We start from the raw sequence: 19,213 nt of genomic DNA on the forward strand, positions 1-19,213 counted from the left end.
TATTGTATGGTTGTGTCTGACTTCACTCAGTGTGACAAACTCTAGGTCCATCCATTTTGCTGCAAATGGCATTATTTTGTTCTTTTTATTGCTGAATAATACTCCATTGTATATATGTACCCACATGTTCTTTATCCATTCCTCTGTTGATGGACATTTAGGTTGCTTCCATGTCTGGCAACTGTAAATGCTGCTGCAGTGAACATTGGGGTGCATGTATCTTTTTGAATTATGGTTTTCTTTGGGTATATGCCCAGGAGTGGGATTGCTGGGTCATATGGTAGTTCTATTTTTAGTTTTTTAAGGAACCTCCATACTGTTTTCCATAGTGGCTGCACCAGTTTACATTCTCACCAACAGTGTAGGAGGATTCCCTTTTCTCCACAGACTCTGCAGCATTTATTGTTTGTAGATTTTTTGATGATGGCCATCTGACCAGTGTGAGGTGATACCTCATTGGAGTTTTGATTTGCATTTCTCGAATAATAGTGATGTTGAGCATCTTTTCATGTGCTTTTTGACCATCTGTATGTCTTCTTTGGGGAAATGTCTATTTAGATATTCTGCCCATTTTTTGATTGGGTTATTTGTTTTTCTGATATTGAGCTGCATGAGCTATTTGTATATTTTGGAGATTAATCGTTGTTTGCAAATATTTTGTCCCATTCTGAGGGTTATCTTTTCGTCTTGTTTATGGTTTCTTTTGCTGTGCAAAGGCTTTCAAGTTTAATTAGATCCCATTTGTTTAATTTAGTTTTTATTGCATTAGTCTAGGAGGTGGATCAAAAAAAATATTGCTGCGATTTATGTCAAAGAGTGTTTTTCCTATGTTTTCCTCAAAGAGTTTTGTAGTGTCTGGCCTTATTACATTTATGTCTTTAATCCATTTTGAGTTTATTCTTGTGTATGGTGGTAGAGAATGTTGTAATTTCATTCTTTTACATGTAGTTGTCCAGTTTTCCCAGCACCACTTATTGAAGAGACTGTCTTTTTTCCATTGTGTATTGTTGCCTCCTTTGTCATAGTTTAGGTGTCCATAGGTGCGTGGGTTTATCTCTGGGCTTTCTATCCTGTTCCACTGAACGGTATTTCTGTTTTTGTGCCAGTGCTATACTGTCTTGATTAATGTGCCTTTGTATAATAGTCTGAAGTCAGGGAGCCTGATTCCTCCAGCTCCATTTGTCTTTGTCAAGATTGCTTTGGCTATTTGGGGCCTTCTGTGTTTCCATACAAATTGTAAAATTTTTTGTTCTAATTCTGTGAAAAATGCTGTTGGTAATTTGATAGGGATTGCATTGAACGTGTAGATTACTTTGGGCCGTACAGTCATTTTGACAATATTGATTCTTCCAATCCAAGAACATGGTATATCTCTCCATCTGTTTGTGTCATCTTTGATTTCTTTCATCAGTATCTTATAGTTTTCTGAGTACAGGTCTTTTGCCTCCTTAGGTAGGTTTATTCCTAGGTATTTTATTCATTTTGATGCAGTGGGATATGGGATTGTTTCTTTAATTTCTCTTTTTGATCTTTCGTTGTTAGTGTATAGGAATGCAAGAGTTTGTATTCTGCAACTTTACCAAATTCATTGATGAGCTCCAGTAGTTTTCTGGTAGCATCTTTAGGATTTTGTATGTAGAGTACCACGTCATCTGCAAACAGTGACAGTTTTACTTTTTCTTTTCCAATTTGGATTCCGTTTATTTCTTTAACTTCTCTGATTGCCATGGCTAGTACTTCCAAAACTATGTTGAACAAAAGTGGCAAGAGTTGACATCCTTGTCTTTTTCGTAATCTTAGAGGAAATGCTTTTAGTTTTTCATCATTGAGAATGATGTTTGCTGTGGGTTTGTTGTATATGGCCTTTATTATGTTGAGGTAGGTTCCCTCTATGCCCACTTTCTGGATAGTTTTTATAAATGGATGTTGAATTTTGTCAAAAGCTATTCCTGCATCTATTGAGATAATAACATGGCTTTTATTCTTCAATTTGTTAATATGGTGTATCACATTGATTGATTTGCATATACTGAAGAATCCTTGCATCCTTGGGACAAATCCTACTTGATTTGTGTATGATCCTTTTAATGTGTTGTTGGATTCTCTTTGGTAGTTTTTTGTGTCTATATTCATCAGTGATATTGGTCTTTAATTTGCTTATTTTGTGATATCTTTGTCTGATTTTGGTATCAGGGTGATGGTAGAATTCTCCTGTGAAGCCATTCGGTCCTGGACCTTTGTTGGATGATTTTTAATCACAGTTTCAATCCTATCATTTGTCATTGGTCTGTTTATATTTTCTATTTCCTCCTGGTTTAGTCTGTAAAGTTGTGCTTTCTAAGAATTTGTCCATTTATTCCAGGTTGTCCATTTTATTTTATTGGTGTATAGTTGCTTCTTGTAGTCTCTTACCATCCTTTGTATTTCTGTGGTGTCAGTTGTTACTTCTCCTTTTTCATTTCTAATTTTATTGATTTGAGTCCTCTCCTGTTCTTTATTGAAGAGACTGCCTAAAGGTTTATCAATTTTTTTTATCTTCTCAAAGAACCAGCTTTTAGTTTTATTGATCTTTGGTATTGTTTTCTTCGTTTCTATTTCATTTATTTCTGCTCTGATTTTATAGCTTCTTTCCTTCTACTAACTTCGTGTTTTGTTTGTGTTTCTTTCTCTAGTTGCTTTAGATATAAGGTTCAGTTGTTTATTTGTGATTTTTCTTGTTTCTTGAGGTAAGATTGTATTGCTATAAGCTTCCCTGTTAACAACTGCTTTTGCTGTATCCCATAGGTTTTGGGTCATTGTGTTTTCATTGTGTTTGGGTCATATGTTTCTAGGTATTTTTTGATTTCCTCTTTGATTTCTTCAGTGATTTATTGGTTATTTAGTAGCATACTGTTTAGCCTCCATGTGTTTGTGCTTTTTACAGTTTTTTCGTGTAATTGATTTCTTATCTCTTAGTGTTATGGGAGGAAAACGTGCTTGATATGATTCCAATTTTCTTAAATTTGCCATGGCTTGATTTGTGACCCAAGATGTGATCTATTCTGGATTATGTTCCACGTGCACTTGAGAAGAAAGTGTATTCTGCTGCTTTCGAATGGAATGTCCTATAAGTATCAATTAAGTTTATCTGGTCAAATGTGTCATTTAAGGGTTGTGTTTCCTTATTAGTTTTCTGTCTGGATGTTCTGTCCATTGGTGTCAGTGGAGCATTAGAGGCCCCCACTATTATTGTTGTTACTGTTGATTTCCCCTTTTATGGTCATTAACATTTTGCTTATGTATTGAGGTTCTCCTGTGTTGGGTGCATAAAAGTTTACAGTTGTTATATATTCTTCTTGGATTGATCCCTTGATCATTATGTAGTTTCCTTCCTTGTCTCTTGTAACAGTCTTTATTTTGAAGTCTGTTTTGTCTGATATGAGTATTGCTACTCCAGCTTTCTTTTGATTTCCATTTGCATGGAATATCTTTTTTCATCCCCTCACTTTAACTCTGAATTGGTCCCTAGGGCTGAAGTGGGTCTCTTGTAGACAGCATATATAAGGGTCATGTTTTTGTATCCATTCAACCAGTCTGTGTCTTTTAGTTGGAGCATTTACATTTACATTTAAGTTAATTATCAATATTTATGTTATTATTACCATTTTGTTAATTGTTTTGGGTTTGTTTTTGTAGATCTTTTTTTCCCTTCCTCTTTTGTTCTCTTCCCTTTTGTTTCTTGCCTAGAATAGCATTTGTTGTTCCTTTAACATGTGTTGTAAAGCTGCTTTGGTGGTGCTGAATTCTCTTAGTTTTTGCTTGTCTGTAAAGCTTTTGATTTCTCCATCAAATCTGAATGAGATCCTTGCTGTGTAGAGTAGTCTTTGTTGTTCCCTTTCATCATTTTCAATATATCCTGCTACTCCCTCGTGTCCTGCAGAGTTTCTGCTGAAAAACCAGCTGATAACCTTATGGGCAATTCCCCTGTGTGTTATTTGTTGCTTTTTCATTGCTGCTTTTAATATTTTTTCTTTGTATTTAATTTTTGTTAGTTTGGTTAATATGTGTCTCAGCCTGTTCCTCCTTTGGTTTATCCTGTATGGGTCTCTGCGTTTCCTGGACTTGGATGAGTATTTCCTTTCCCATGGAGGGAAGTTTTTGACTATGATCTCTTCAAATATTTTCTCAGGCCCTTTCTGTTTTTCTTCTTCTTTTGGAATCCTTATAATTCGAATGTTGTTGCATTTAATGTTGTCGCAGAAGTCTCTGAGACTGACCTCATTTCATTTTTTTTTTTTTATTCTCTTCTAAGGCAGTGATTTCCACCATTTTGTCTTCCAGGTCACTTATCCTTTTTTTGCCTCATTTATTTGGCTTTTGATTCCTTCAAATGTATTTTTCATTTCAGTTATTGTCTTTTTCATCTGTTTGTTCTTCATTTCTTGTAGGTTTTTGTTAAACTTTTCTTGTATCTTCTCAATCCATGTCTCTATTCTTTTTCTGAGATCTTGGGTCATCTTTAGTATCATTACTCAAAAATGTGTTTCAGGTAGATTGCTTACCTCCTTTTAATTTAGTTGTTCTTGTAGGTTTTTATCTTGCTCCTTCATCTGCAATATAAGAGAATAAGTAGATACCCTTTAAAATATGACTTTATTAATTAATGCTAATTGATTAATTGAAAAAGAAAAGTACTGATAATATTCACTTAGTATTGTGTGTGAATGTAAGATCAGTAATTTGTATGTATTTTTTTAATTTCATTTCAACAGAGGAACTAAACCTCTATTAAGTGGAATTGAAATGCATTTTAAATAATTAATTCTCATTGGAGAAGTAACCTGAAATGTGAATAATTTGCTTGGTCTTGTTTCAGATCGATTTTTAATGAAGTAATTATCTAATATTCTTTATGTGCTTCTTTATTAAAATGCTTTCAATAAAATTCTGTTTTCATTATAGAATACAGTTTTCTGTTTTCTATACGGTACCAGTTGTCTATTTGACTAAAAGTTCATAGGAAAAAGATTATGTATTCAAAGTAAGTGGGATATAACTTCTTCTGAAGAGTCAGAGAAGTGAAAAGCATTTGAGGGCTCTTAATGGAACAAATGGAAGTTGTGTGGAGTATTATTGTAGTAGCTAATTTAACAAGTTCATTTTGCCATCTAATTGCTTTCAAGTTTAGTAGGATCTTTATTTTTTTTACACTTTAACCATATACAATTTTATATATCAGTATATATCACTAAAGGTATGAAGGGGACGGAATGTGGAATCTCAGCCCCTTCCTGCTAAGTCAGAATTGGCATTCTTTATTTTCTTTTATTTTTAATTTTTATTGCAGCATAGTTAATTAAAACTGTTGTGTTAGTTTCATGTGTGCAGCAAAGTGATTCAGTTATACATATACATGTATCTTTTCTTTTTCAAATTCATTTCCCTGTTAGGTTATTACATTATATTTAGAAAAGTCCCATATGCTATACAGTAGGTTCTTGGTGGTTATCTGTTTTAAATATAGTAGTGTGTACATGTCAATATAGTATTGTGTACATGTCAATCACAAACTCCCAATCTATCCCTGCCCATCCCCTCTGGTAAGCTAAGCTTGTTCTCTAAGTCTGTGAGTCTGTTTCTGTTTTGTAAGTAAGTTCATTTGTATCATTTTTTATTATAGATTCCACATATAAATGATATCATATGATATTTGTCTTTCTCTGTCTCAGTTACTTCACTTAAGTATGGTAGTCTCCAGGTCCATCCATGTTGCTGCAAATAGCATTATTTCATTCTTTTTAATGGTTGAGTAATATTCCAATATATATATGTACCACATCTTCTTTATCCGTTCCTCTGTTGATGGACATTTAGGTTGCTTCTATGTGTTGGCTACCATAAATAGTGCTTCAATGAACACTGGGGTGCATGTATCTTTTTGAATTATGGTTTTCTTTGGGTATATGCCCAGGAGTGGGATTGCTGGGTCATATGGTAGTTCTATTTTTAGTTATTTAAGGAACCTGCTTACTGTTTTCCATAGTGGCTGCACCAATTTACATTCCCACCAGCAGTGTAGGAGGGTTCCCTTTTCTTCACATCCTCTCCAGCATTTCGTGTTTGTAGATTTTTTGATGATGGCCATTCTGACTGATATGAGGTTATTTCTCATTGTAGTTTTGATTTGCATTTCTCTAATAATTAGTGATGTTGAGCATCTTGTCATGTGCCTCTCAGCCATCTGTATGTCTTTTTTGGAGCAATGTCTATTTAGGTCTCCTGTCCATTTTTTGATTGGGTTGTTTGTTTTTTTGATATTGAACCGCATGGCTGTTTGTAAATTTTGGAGACTATTCCCTTGTTGGTCTCACTGATTGCAAATATTTTCTCCCATTTTGTGGGTTTTCTTTTCGTTTTGTTTATGGTTTCCTTTGCTGCTGTTTAAAAGCTTTTAAGTTTAACTTGATCTCATTTGTTTATTTTTGTTTGTATTTCCATTGTTCTAGGAAACAGCCTCGAAAAGATAGTACCTTGATTTATGTCAAAGAATGTTCTGCCTGTGTTTTCTTCTAAGAGTTTTATAGTATCTGGTTTTATATGTATGTCTTTAAAGCATTTTGATTTTTTTTTTCAATAGTAGCTGTCCAGTTTTTTCAGCAACGTTTATTGAAGAGATTGTCTTTCCTTCATTGTATAGTAGTGCCTCCTTTGTCAGATTAATTGACCATAGGTATGTGGGTTTATTCTGGGCTTTCTATCCTCTTCCGTTGATCTATATTTCTGTTTTTTGTGGCAATACCATATTGTTTTGATGACTGTAGCTTTATAGTGTAGTTTGAAGTCAGGGAGCTTGATTCCGCCAGCTCTGTTTTTCCTTCCTAAGATTGCTTTGGCTATTCGGGGTCATTTTTGTCTCTATCCAAATTAAAATTTGTTTTGTTTTAGTTCTAAAAAAAAGCCATTGGTAATTTGATAGGAATTGCATTCAATCTGTAGATGGCCTTGGGTAGTATTGTCATTTTGACAGTATTGATTCTTACAGTCCAGGAACATGGTATATCTTTCCATCTGTTTGTGTCATCTTCAATTTTCTTTCATCATTGTCTTATAGTTTTCAAAGTACTGGTCTTTTTTCTCATTAGATAGGTTTATTTTTAGGTATTTTATTCTTTTTGATATGATGGTAAATGACATTGATTCTTTAATTTGTTTTTCTGATCTTTCATTGTTAGTGTATAGAGATACAAAAATTTCTGTGTATTACTTTTTTATCCAGCAACTTTACTGAATTCATTGATGAGCTCTAGTAGTTTTCCGGTATTATCTGTTGGATTTTCTATCTATAGTATCATGTCATCTGCAAACAGTGACAGTTTTACTTCATCTTTTCCAATTTATATTCCCTTTATTTCTTTTTCTTCTCAGAATGCCATGGCTAGGATTTCCAAAGCTATGTTGAATAAAAGGGGTGAAAGTGGACATCCTTGTCTTGTTCCTGATCTTAGAGGAAATGCTTTCAGCTTTTCACTGTTCAGTATGATGTTGGCTGTAGGTTTGTCATAAATTGCTTTTATTATGTTGAGGTATGTTACCTCTGTAACCACTTGCTAGAGAATTGTTATCATAAATGGGTGTTGAATTTTGCCAAAACCTTTTCATGCATCTATTGAGATGATCATACGTTTTTTATTTAATTTGCCAATGTGATGTATCACACTTTGATTTGCAAATATTGAAAAATTCTTGCAACACTGATCATGGTATATGATCCTTTTACTGCATTATTGGATTCGGTTTGCTATTACTTTGAGGATTTTTGTGCCTTTGTTCATCAGCGATATTGGCCTGAAATTTTCTTATTTGTGGTGTCTTGGTCTCATTTTGGTATCAGGGTTATGGTGGTCTCATAGAATTAGTTTGGGACTATTTCTTGTGCAATTTTTTGGAATAGTTTGAGAAGGATAGATGTTAACTCTTCTCTAAATATTTGATAGAATTCTCCTGTGAAGTGGTCCTGGACTTTTTTGGAAGATTTTTTCATCATAATTTAAATTTCAGTACTTGTGATTGGTCTGTTCATATTTCCTGTTTCTTCCTGGTTCAGTCTTGGGAGATTGTAACTTTCTAAGAATTTGTCTATTTCTTCTAGGTTGTCCATTTTATTGGCAGATAGTTGCTTGAGGTAGTCTCTTATGACACTTTGTATTTCTGTGTTCTGTTGTAACTTCTCCTTTTTCATTTCTAATTTTATTGATTTGAGCCCTCTTCCTTTTTTTCTTGATGAGTCTGACTAAAGGTTTATCAATTTTGTTTATCCTTTCAGAGAACCAGCTTTTAGTTTCATTGATATTTTCTATTGTTTTCTTCATTTCTATTTCATTTATTTCTGCTCTGATCTTTACAATTTCTTTTTTTCTACTAACTTTGTGTTTTGTTTTTTCTTCTTTCTCTAGTTGCTTTAGGTATAAGGTTAGGTTGTTTATTTGTGAGTTTTCTTGTTTCCTGAGGTAACATTGTATTGCTATAAACCTCCCTGTTAGAACTGGTTTTGCTGAATCCCATAGATTTTGGATCGTCGTGCAATCATTTTCATTTATCTCTAGGTATTTTTTGATTTCCTCTTTGGTTTCTTCAGTGGTCCATTGGTTGTTTAATAGCATATTGTTTAGCCTCCATGTGTTTGTGCTTTTTACAGTTTTTTTCTTGTAGTTGATTTCTAATCTCATAGCATTGTAGTCAGAAAAGATGCTTGATATGATTTCAGGTTTCATAAATTTACCAAGGCTCACTTTGTGACCTAGCATATTGTCAATCCTGGAGAATGCTTCATGTGCTCTTGAGAAGAAAGTGTATTCTGCTGCTTTTGGATGGAATGCTCTCTAAATATCAATTAAGTGTATCTGGTCTAATGTGTCATGTAAGGCTTGTGTTTCTTTATTGGTCTGCTGTCTGGATGATCTGTTCATTGATGTAAGTAGGGTGTTACAGTCCCCCACTGTTGTTGAGTTAATATCGGTTTTTCCTTTTATGGTTGCAAGTATTTGCCTTATATATTGGGGTGCTCCTGTGTTAGGTGCATATATACTTACGGTTGTTATATCTTCCTGGAATGATCCCTTGATCATTATGTAGTGTTTTTTGTCTTCTTTAACAGTCTTTATTTTAATCTATTTTGTCTGATATGAGTATTGCTACTCCAACTTTATTTTGATTTCCATTTGCATGGAATACCTTTTTCCATCCTCTTAGTTTCAATCTGTATATGTCCCTAGATCTGAAGTGGGTCTCTTGTAGGCAGCATGCATATGGGTCTTGTTTTTGTATCCATTCAGCCAGTCTGTGTTTTTTGGCTGGAGCATTTAATCCATTAACATTTAAGGTAATCATTGATATGTGTGTTCCTATTGCCATTTTCTTAATTGATTTGGATTTGTTTTTGTAGGTCTTTTTTTTTTTTTTAACCATTCCTCTTGTTTTCTTCTCTTGTCATTTACTGAGTAACTTTATTGTTGTTTTTGGATTCCTTTTTCTTTTTTGTGAGTATATCTATTGTAGATTTTCATTTTGCAGTTACCATGAGGATCTGATATAGCAGTCTGTATATAACAAGATTGTTTTATGTTGCTGGTCTTTTAATTTCAAATGCATTTACAGTATCCTCCATTTGTGCTGTCCTCTTCTCACAATTGCTGGTTTTGATATCATATTTGTGTGCAGATGATTTCCTACCTTTACTTTATGTTTGCCTTTACTGGTGAGCTTTTTCATTCATAATTCTCTTGTTTCTATTAGTGACCTTTTCTGCTTAGAGAATTTCCTTTAGCATTTGTTCAAAGGTATTCTGGTGGTGCTGAATTCTCTTAGCTTTTGCTTGTCTGTAATGCTTTTGATTTTTTTGCTGAAGCTGAAAGAGAGCCTTGCTGGGTAGCGTATTTTTGTTTGTAGGTTCTTCTCTTTCATCTCTTTAAATATATAGTGCCAGTCCTCTCTGGCCTGCAGAGTTTCTGCTGAGAAACCAGCTGATAACCTTTTGGACATTCCTTTGTATGTTAATTATTGCTTTTCCCTTGTTGCTTTTAATATTTTTTTCTTTGTATTTAATTTTTGTTAGTGTGATTATTATGTGTCTTAGCATGTTCCTCCTTGGCTTTATCTTGTCTGGGACTCTCTGCATCTCCTGGACTTGGGTTACTGTTTCCTTTCCCATGTTAGGGAAGTTTTCATCTATCATATCTTCAAATATTTTCTCAGGTCCTATCTCCCTCTCTTCTCCTTCTGGGACCCCTATAAGAAGAATATTGCTGCATCTAATGTTACCCTAGAGGTCTCTCAGACTGTCATCATTTCTTTTAATTTTTTTTTTTTATTCTGTTCCCTGGCAGTGATTTCCACCATTCTGTCTTTCAGGTCACTTGTTTTTCTGCCTCATTTATTCTGCTGTTGATTCCTTCTAGTGTATTCTTCATTTCAGTTATTATATTGTTCATCTCTGTTTGCTCTTTAGTTTTTCCAGGTCTTTTAAAAAAATTTCTTGTATTTTCTCACTCTGTGCCTTCATTGGTTTTCTGAGATCTTGGAGCATCTTCAGTATCATTTCTCTGAATTCTTTTTCCAGTAGATTGCCTGTCTCCCTTCACTTAGTTTTTCTTCTGGGGTTTTATCTTATTCCTTCATCTGCGACATATTCTTCTGTTGTCTCATCTTGTCTAACTTTCTGTGTTTGTGGTTCCCATTCTACAGGCTGTAGCACCATAATTCTTCTTGCTTCTGCTGTCTGACCTCTGCTGGATGAGTTTGTCTTAGAGGCTTATATACACCTCCTGCTAGGAGTGCCTTTTTCCTACCTGATGGTGGGTAGAGCTGGGTCTTGTCCATCTGCTGTGCTGGGTCATGCTCAGGAAGACTTTAAGCAGCCTGTCTTCTGATGGGTGGGGCTGTGTTTCCGCCCAGCTGGTTGTTTGGCCTGAGGCGTCCCAGCACTGGATCATACAGGCTTTTGGATGGGGTTATGTCTGTGGGGGAGGGGGATGACATGGCAGCCTCCATGGGGGCTCACACTAATGAGTACTTGCCAGAGCTGCCCCTGCCGGTGTCTCTGTCCCCACAGTGTGCCACAGCCGTCCCCTGCCTTCGCAGGAGACCCTCCAGTACTAACAGGTAAGTCTGACCCAGTCTCTATGAGCTCGCTGTTTTTTTACATTGCACATGAGACCCTATCTCTGCCCTTTAAGAGTGGAGTTTCTATTTCCCCCAGTACTGTGGAATTCCTCTGATCAAACCCCTCTGGCCTTCAAAGCCAGATTCTCTGGGGGCTCCTCCTCCTGTTGCCAGATCTGCAGGCTGGGAAGCCTGATGTGTGGCTAAGGACTTTCACTCCTATGGGAGAAATTTGGTGGTATAATTATTTTCCAGCTTGTGGGTTGCCCACCCGGCAGTTATGGGATTTGATTTTATCACGATTACGCACCTCCTACCATATCTTTGTGGCTTCTTCTTTGTTTTTTTTGGTAGGTTTCAGCAGTGTTTTTGTTGACGGTTGTTCAGTTACTTGTGATTTTGGTGTTTCTGTAATAAGGGTTGAGCCTACCTCCTTCTACTCCGCCATCTTTCAGGCAAGCCAGGATCTTTAAATTGAAGAAACATTCATTAAATATGACATCTGCTCCATAGGTGATGGGCATTCTCATAGAATGCCTGTTTGAATATTGGTGCTTTGTCATCTTTTAATATTGTCTAAAGGAAAACTATATTTGAAGTTTGCTTCTGTAATTGTTTTAAAAAATTAAATAAGCTTAGATATTTTTCCTCACCTTTTCCATGAAAACATTATGGTCACTTTACATTATAGTAGATAATGAAAGTCCGTTAGGCTTAAGGTAATCCATAATATTATGTGAAAACTAGAATCATTTTTATGCTCTTTTGGCTATCAAACATAATGTTTCAAGACTCTTCTCAATAATTACAATTGTTATCTCTAAACCTTTCCACAGAATGAAGATCAGGAAGAAGTGATCCTTGTCAGAACAGATCATTCTGGAAGAGTCTGGCCTGTGAACACACCACGAAAACATCTGGAATCTAAAGGAGGAAGAAGGAAGAGACTGATTGTATGTTTAACATATGTCTTTTGTTTATTAATTCAGAATTCATTTTTTCCCTTTGTATCAGACTATAGTTGACCCTTTAACGACATGGGTTTGAACTGCAAAGGTTTACTTATACACAGAACTTTTTCAATAAATTACATACTATAGTACTGCACAGTCTGTGGTGGTTTGAATCTGTGAATATGGAACTATAGATATCGAGGACCGACTCTAAAGTTACAGTCAGATTTTCAACTCCATGGGGGTCACTGCCCCTAACCTTTGCATTGTTCAAGGGTCAACTCTACTTCAAAATATTTTCTGAAATGTTGCTTAATAATGCAAACATTAGAAGGTAGTAAATCACATTCTTACTTTTATTTTAGTTATAATCCTCTGCCTTTTACAAAGTGAATTCTAATTCAACAACAGTTTTCAAATAATTGTGAACATTGAATTTTTAAGGCAGTTTTTTTTTAATGGTAAGTTACCTTTTTAAATTAATTAATTAATTAATTTATTTATTTTTGGCTATGTTGGGTCTTCGTTTCTGTGTGAGGGCTTTCTCTAGTTGTGGCAAGTGGGGGCCACTCTTCATCGCAGTGCATGGGCCTCTCACTATCGCAGCCTCTCTTGTTGCGGAGCACAGGCTCCAGACGCGCAGGCTCAGTAGTTGTGGCTCACGGGCCTAGTTGCTCCGTGGCATGTGGGATCTTCCCAGACCAGGGCTCGAACCCGTGTCCCCTGCATTAGCAGGCAGATTCTCAACCACTGTGCCACCAGGGAAGCTCTTAAGGCAGTTTTAATTTTAGTGTATATTTCTTTGACATTGTTTCTAGCTTCTTTTTACATACTTGTCATAACTCTTAGGGAAAACCTTGGTGCTATAGACCTGTGTTAGATCCTTTGTAAACCTTAATTTTCTTTTCCATCTTCTAGCTGCAGCAGTTAATTTTTAGCACTACCTTGAGGCTCTTAAAATGGCAAAAACAACATATTCAGTTTTCCCAAGTTAGATTTTTTGTTTTAAATTTGAAAGATCTTATAAGTGGTAATTGGGTCCACAGAAGATTTGTTCATTTAGAATTCTGTCAAATGTTTATTATCTGCCTGTTGAGTGCCTGTGCTGCTAGAACTAGTAATTGATTTGTTCAGAAAATAAAAATGGGATGGATACCTCTCCTAAAGAAATGGGACGTATTAGGGGTTTGGAAGGGAGATGTGGGAGAAGAATAGTAAAGGTTTGAATTGTATGAAATGACAGAACTGGCTAGGGATTCATAGATGCATTGCCAGATGGCATAGAATACTCTTTTGAATTGCTTACTACTGAGTAGTCTAGGTGTAAGAGTAAAGAAGATAGACACATTCATTCAGGATTGAGATTTGTTTTCTGAGTATAGTGAAAGGATAAGAGGACCAGAAGGGGGTTTGGATCCAGAGAGTGATTGAAGTCATGGAATGTGAGATTTAAGCTTGTGAAGACAGGGGTAGTAATGTGGGGAAAAAATATTGGGAACATGGTTCTAAAGAAATTGAAGAGCAGGTTTTATTTGGATAAGGGAATGTGAGAACAGCGTTGAAGAGATTTGATTTGGTAGGCAGTACATAGCACTTTTCTTTTCCACGTGTAGGTGTGGAATCAACTGACAGGAAAACCCAGAATTGATTTAGATGAGAATCAGAATATCAGCTTTTTTTCTGATAGAGCTGTTTAAAGTAGGTTTGCTAATACTTCACTTTTGTTCTTGATATGCTTACTTGATCTCTGGGTAACTGCTGACTTCCCTTCACAGTGGTAGGGAATTTTTACTACAAGGAGGGGAAGAGCATAGAGGAGAGAAGAAGGCATAAAACAATTCTGTCCTTTCCTTAAAACTCAGAAATCAGATACTATCATACTTCCATCCTTGGGGAAGAGGGAAAAAAGTAAAGGGACAGAAGAGGTAGGGAGTGTTATTCTAATGGAAATTTTTCCACGTGGATGCAGACAGAATAGGGATATACTGGAAAGAAAGATTATGATACAAAGTGGGATTTTTACTTTTAATATCAGATTTATAGATAATTCATTAAAATACTTCAGAGACTTATGTTTTCACTAAACTAATAATGTTCATTTTGTCATAGGCTTCAACCTATGAGGAAAAAGAAAGGGTCAGATACTTTCATGATGATGATATTCTAAGCCTAAATGATTTAGTCAAGAACGAAAAGATGGGAACAGCAGAAAATCAAAACAGACATTTTATGAAAATGACATCTAAGGTAAGATATATTCCTAGGATACCTTTGAATTTTGAGAAGCTGATTACTCAGTCTACAATGATCTACTTTTCAGAGACAGCTAGTTCTTTATAATCGTGATTTGTTTTAATAAATTAAATCCTTTGTAAGACATATTGGAAATGTGCATTTTAGAATTGATTTGAGTGGGGAGTATACTTTTGGTATTCAGTTTTTTTTATTCTTTAAAATTCTTATTTTAAAATAAGAACTCTGGGTTAACTTTGTAATGTATTCCATGAAAATGTTAACTATATATTTGATCTACCATTTAAGGGAATGTTTGGGGCCAGACTTTAATGTTGACAGTGTGCTGCTAGTTAGGTGACCAGTCTGTTTTATCTTGATGTTACACTAGTTCTTCATAATTATGCCACAAGGTATATATATTTGGAGTAATATATATCATAAAGAAGGCATCTTGGAATAGTCTTAAGTCTGTTTATATGAAAATTTTGTATGTTTTTAAATGTATATCAATGTTTCATGGGTAGTAGGATGAATTTTTTTATTTCAAAATAGCATTCTTTTTTGCAAACCCTTCCATTGCAGTCTCTTCAAACATTACCATTAACACTTTTTGTCAAAGAGACATATGTAAAGTTAGAGACTGACCCCACTGGAAAGATTCAGCTCAGTGCCTATATTTACAAATAAAGTTTTATTGGAATACCGCTATGCACCTTTGTTTACATGTAGTCTAAGGCTGTTTTCGCTTTATAACAGCTGAGCTGAGAATAGTTGAGACAGAGACTGTATAGCCCACAGAACTGAAAATATTTACTGTCTGGCAGTTGACAGAACAAATTACCCTTCCTTGCTTATGACAGCATTGGTGATGGGAATTTGAACCTAGGGATCTGAGGGACAGGAGGGGAGCCTTTTTACTGTATACCTTATTAGACTTTTTCTTTTAACTATGTGAATATATTATCTGGTGAAAAAAATTAACTTAATGAAAACTAGAATACAGGTAACCAAGGTGTCAAGTGTGTGTATGTGTATATCACAGAGAGTAAAACAAACTTGGGTTAAACAGAAATGATTAAAAAATTGTATGGGATCTTAACTGTAGCCCATTAGGATAATTTTACTTCTCTTTATTTTGGGGGAAATACTAGAAATATTCTAGGGTCTGGAAATTCACTGCAGAAAGAAGGACATATTTTTATGAAAATTTCCTTCTCAGAAATGGGGCAGTGGGACCTAATGAAACTTAAAAGCTTTTGCACAGCAAGGGAAACCATAAACAAAACAAAAAGACAACCCTCAGAATGGGAGAAAATATTTGCAAATGAAGCAGCTGACAAAGGACTAATCTCCAAAATACGCAAGCAGCTCATGCAGCTCAATATCAAAAAAACAAACAACCCAATCCAAAAATGGGCAGAAGACCTAAGTAGACATTTCTCCAAAAGAAGATATACAGATTGCCAACAAACACATGCAAGGATGCTCAGCATCTCTAATCATTAGAGAAATGCAAATGAAAAGTACAATGAGGTATCACCTCACACCAGTCAGAATAGCCATCAACAAAAAATCTACAAACAGTAAATGCAGTAGAAGGTGTGGAGAAAAGGGAACCCTCTTGCACTGTTGGTGGGAATCTAAATTGATATAGCCACTATGGAGAACAGTATGGAGGTTCCTTAAAAAACTAAAAATAGACGTACCATATGACCCAGCAATCCCGCTACTGGGCATATACCCTGAGAAAACCATAATTCAAAAAGAGTCACGTACCACAATGTTCATTGCAACTCTATTTAAAATAGGCAGGACATGGAAGCAACCTAAGTGTCCATCGACAGATGAATGGATAAAGAAGATGTGGCACATATATACAATGGAATATTACTCAGCCATAAAAAGAAACGAAATTGAGTTATTTGTAGTGAGGTGGATGGACCTAGAGACTGTCTTACAGAGTGAAGTAAGTCAGAAAGAGAAAAACAGATACCATATGCTAACACATATCTATGGAATCTAAAAAAAAAAAAAGTTTCTGAAGAAAAACAGGGGCAGGATAGGAATAAAGATGCAGATGTAGAGAATGGACTTGAGGACACGAGGAGGAGGAAGTGTAAGCTGGGACAAAGTGAGAGGGTGGCATGGACATATATACACTACCAAATGTAAAATAGGTAGCTAGTGGGAAGCAACCGCATAGCACAGGGAGATCTGCTCAGTGCTTTGTGACCACCTAGAGGGGTGGGATAGGGAGGGTGGGAGGGAGACGCAAGAGGGAGGGGATATGGGGATATATGTATACGTTTAGCTGACTCACTTCGTTATACAGCAGAAACTAACACACCATTGTAAAGCAATTATACTCCAATAAAGATGTTTAAAAAAAAAAATGAAATGGGGCAGATCATTGTATTTGGAAGTCTGAATTAAATATAGTTTTAATAATTTTATCATAATCCATTCATGTTTATACACAAGATTTAAAAACCTCATTAAAAACTTATTAATTTTTTAATTAATATAAAAATAAATAAATAATATATCAATTAAAAAGTTGTTTATCGGGCACCTGATTTATGCTGGATACTATTTTAGGTGCTGGGTGTAGCAAAGTAATAAAGTTCGCCCTCTTGAGGAGCTTATATTTCTAGTGGATGAGACAGAAAGTGAACAAATACATGATACAAAAATTACATAACATTAATATTATATCACAAAATAGAAAATGTTTTTGTAGGAAGTAAAACAAAGTAGAAGAAGATAGGATGTTATTCAATAGTATGCTGAAGGATGGCCTCTCTCTGGAGATGATGTTTCAGCAGGCTTCTGAACAAAGTGAGGGAGTGGTCTGTGAATATCTGGGAGAAGACTATTCATGCAGAAGAAACAACAAATGCAGAGGATCTGAAGAAGAGACAAACTTGACAAGCATTAAAAGACAGCAAGATGACACGTGACTGTGAATAGAGGGAGAAATGGAAAGACATGCAGAAGAAGAAATGGTCAGATCATGTCGGGTGTTTCATGCCATGGTGTAGAGCTTTTGTTTTTGTTTTAAATGATGAGAAACCATTTGAAAGTTTTTAGTAGGACAGTGTCATGACCTCATTTGTGTTTGGTAGTTGTCTCATAGCTCTTGTATATTCTCTTCTGTTTGTTTTTTTATTTGTTTTTTGGTCTTTGTTCTCTCTGCTTTTCAGTTGTGGAAGTTTCTGTTGTCATATCCTCAAGCTCAGAGATTTTTTCCTCAGCCTTGTCCAGTCACTAATAAATCCATCAAAGGCATTTGTCATTTCTGTTATAGTGATTTTGATCTCTAGCATTTCTTTTCCGTTATTTCTTAGAATTTTCATCTCTCTGCTTACATTATCCATCTGTTCTTTGTGAGCCTATGCCCCTGGACTGTGAATTTCACTAGTACTTCTCAGTTCTTTTTCCACTTAGTTGGGATAGAATGGCTAGAAGGGGCTGGAGTTGGATGTTTCCCTTCCTTCAGGTAGGTTAGGCTCTGACAAAACCCCAGCAGGTTAAACTCTGGCACAATAGTTTCTACTAAGGGGCAGGCCTTTTTAAGTAAAACAGAATGCCCTGGTATATTTCAAAATGTTTCCTTTTCCCTTCCCCCTGTTGAAAGTCATAGGGGATGTTTTTCCTGATCTTTACTCTGAGTCCCTGGTAGAGCTCCAAGAGGTAAAATTTACAAAAGTTTGAGAGGCCCCATTATGACTGGATTCCCCTAGGATTTTTAACTCTTAAATTTGTCCACATTGAGCCTCTTGCAACTTATCAATTACAGTTTAGGTTTTCCTACCCTGGCACTAGTTCTCACAGAACCACTGGTTTCTGCACAGATAAATTATGATTCTTTGTATCCACCTGACTGTCTCTCCAATTTTGGGGCAATCACTTTCATGATGGATCTAAAAAGAGTTGTCGATTTTTCAGTTTGTTCAGCTTTGTACTTGTTGATGTGATAGGGTGGCGACTTCTCAGCCCCTGAAATGCCAGTCTGGAAACTGCTGGTTTATATTTTAAAAGACTTTTCTGGTGGCTCTTTTGAGAAGGTAATGTAGATAGGCAAGAGTGGAAGCAGGGAGAATATTTAGGAGAGTATTTAATTAATTTAGATAGTGCCTTGGGTTAGGGTGGTAAACTGGTGAGAAGTATTAAGATTTGGGGCAATGCTGGTGCCATTTATTGAAGTAGAAAAACTTTGCAGGGGGACAATTTTTCAGGAGGTGGGAGATGAAGAATACTGTTTATGGACATGTGAAGTATGCCCATTAGCCATTCACGTGGTGGTGTGGAGTGACTGCCCATGGATTTCTGGGTATATGTTGGTTCTCCCATATAGACTTAGATGCTGTTAACATTTAAATGTACTTAAAGCCATGGGAGTTAAGAAATTATTAATGAGGAGAGTCTGAAGACTGAGCTGAGCACTGTCTGGAAGAAGACAAAATAGATCCAACAAATGAGATTGAGAAAGTACAGCCAGCGAGGAAAAGCCAGAAGGAAAACTTAGGGTGTAGTGTTTCAGAAACCAGAGAGGACAAGAAGGAGGTTGTGAATAACTGTGTGAACTGTTTCTGAGAGATAGAGTAAGATCTTCAAAGATGAAAAAGTGACCATTGACTTTTTTTTTTTTTTTTTTGGCTGTGCCATGCAGCTTGTGAGATCTGTTCCCCAACCAGGGATTGAACCTGATCCCCAGCAGTGAAAGCCCCAAGTCCTAACCACTGGACCACCAGGGAATTCCCCTGGTGACTTTCATAAGTGTGGTTTCCTTGGTCTCCCAAGGAGAAAAGCCTGATTATAATGTGTTCAAGAGTGAATGTGAGAATAGTTAGTGAAGAGGTATGTTTAGAAAGGAGCTGGTTACTGTC

General features: G+C 35.8%; 1 protein-coding gene and 1 pseudogene across 3 annotated transcripts in view; one reads left to right on the plus strand and one right to left on the minus strand.

The window, feature by feature from the left end:
* Nucleotides 1-19,213, minus strand: part of LOC309604934 (large ribosomal subunit protein uL30 pseudogene) — a 527,607-nt pseudogene that overhangs the window by 161,649 nt on the left and 346,745 nt on the right. The gene's annotated exons all lie outside the window — the stretch shown is intronic.
* The window catches only part of CWF19L2 (CWF19 like cell cycle control factor 2), a 186,716-nt gene that overhangs the window by 105,365 nt on the left and 62,138 nt on the right, over nucleotides 1-19,213 (plus strand). For both annotated transcript variants that reach the window (XM_082339911.1, XM_082339912.1), the window contains exons 11-12: nucleotides 11,973-12,089; nucleotides 14,199-14,336. In XM_082339911.1, the coding sequence (XP_082196037.1) occupies nucleotides 11,973-12,089; nucleotides 14,199-14,336 (255 nt within the window). The remainder of the gene's footprint in view (nucleotides 1-11,972; nucleotides 12,090-14,198; nucleotides 14,337-19,213) is intronic.

Source organism: Balaenoptera borealis, assembly GCF_965194805.1.
Source record: "Balaenoptera borealis genome assembly, chromosome: 11".
In the NCBI taxonomy this organism is placed as follows: Eukaryota; Metazoa; Chordata; class Mammalia; order Artiodactyla; family Balaenopteridae; genus Balaenoptera; species Balaenoptera borealis.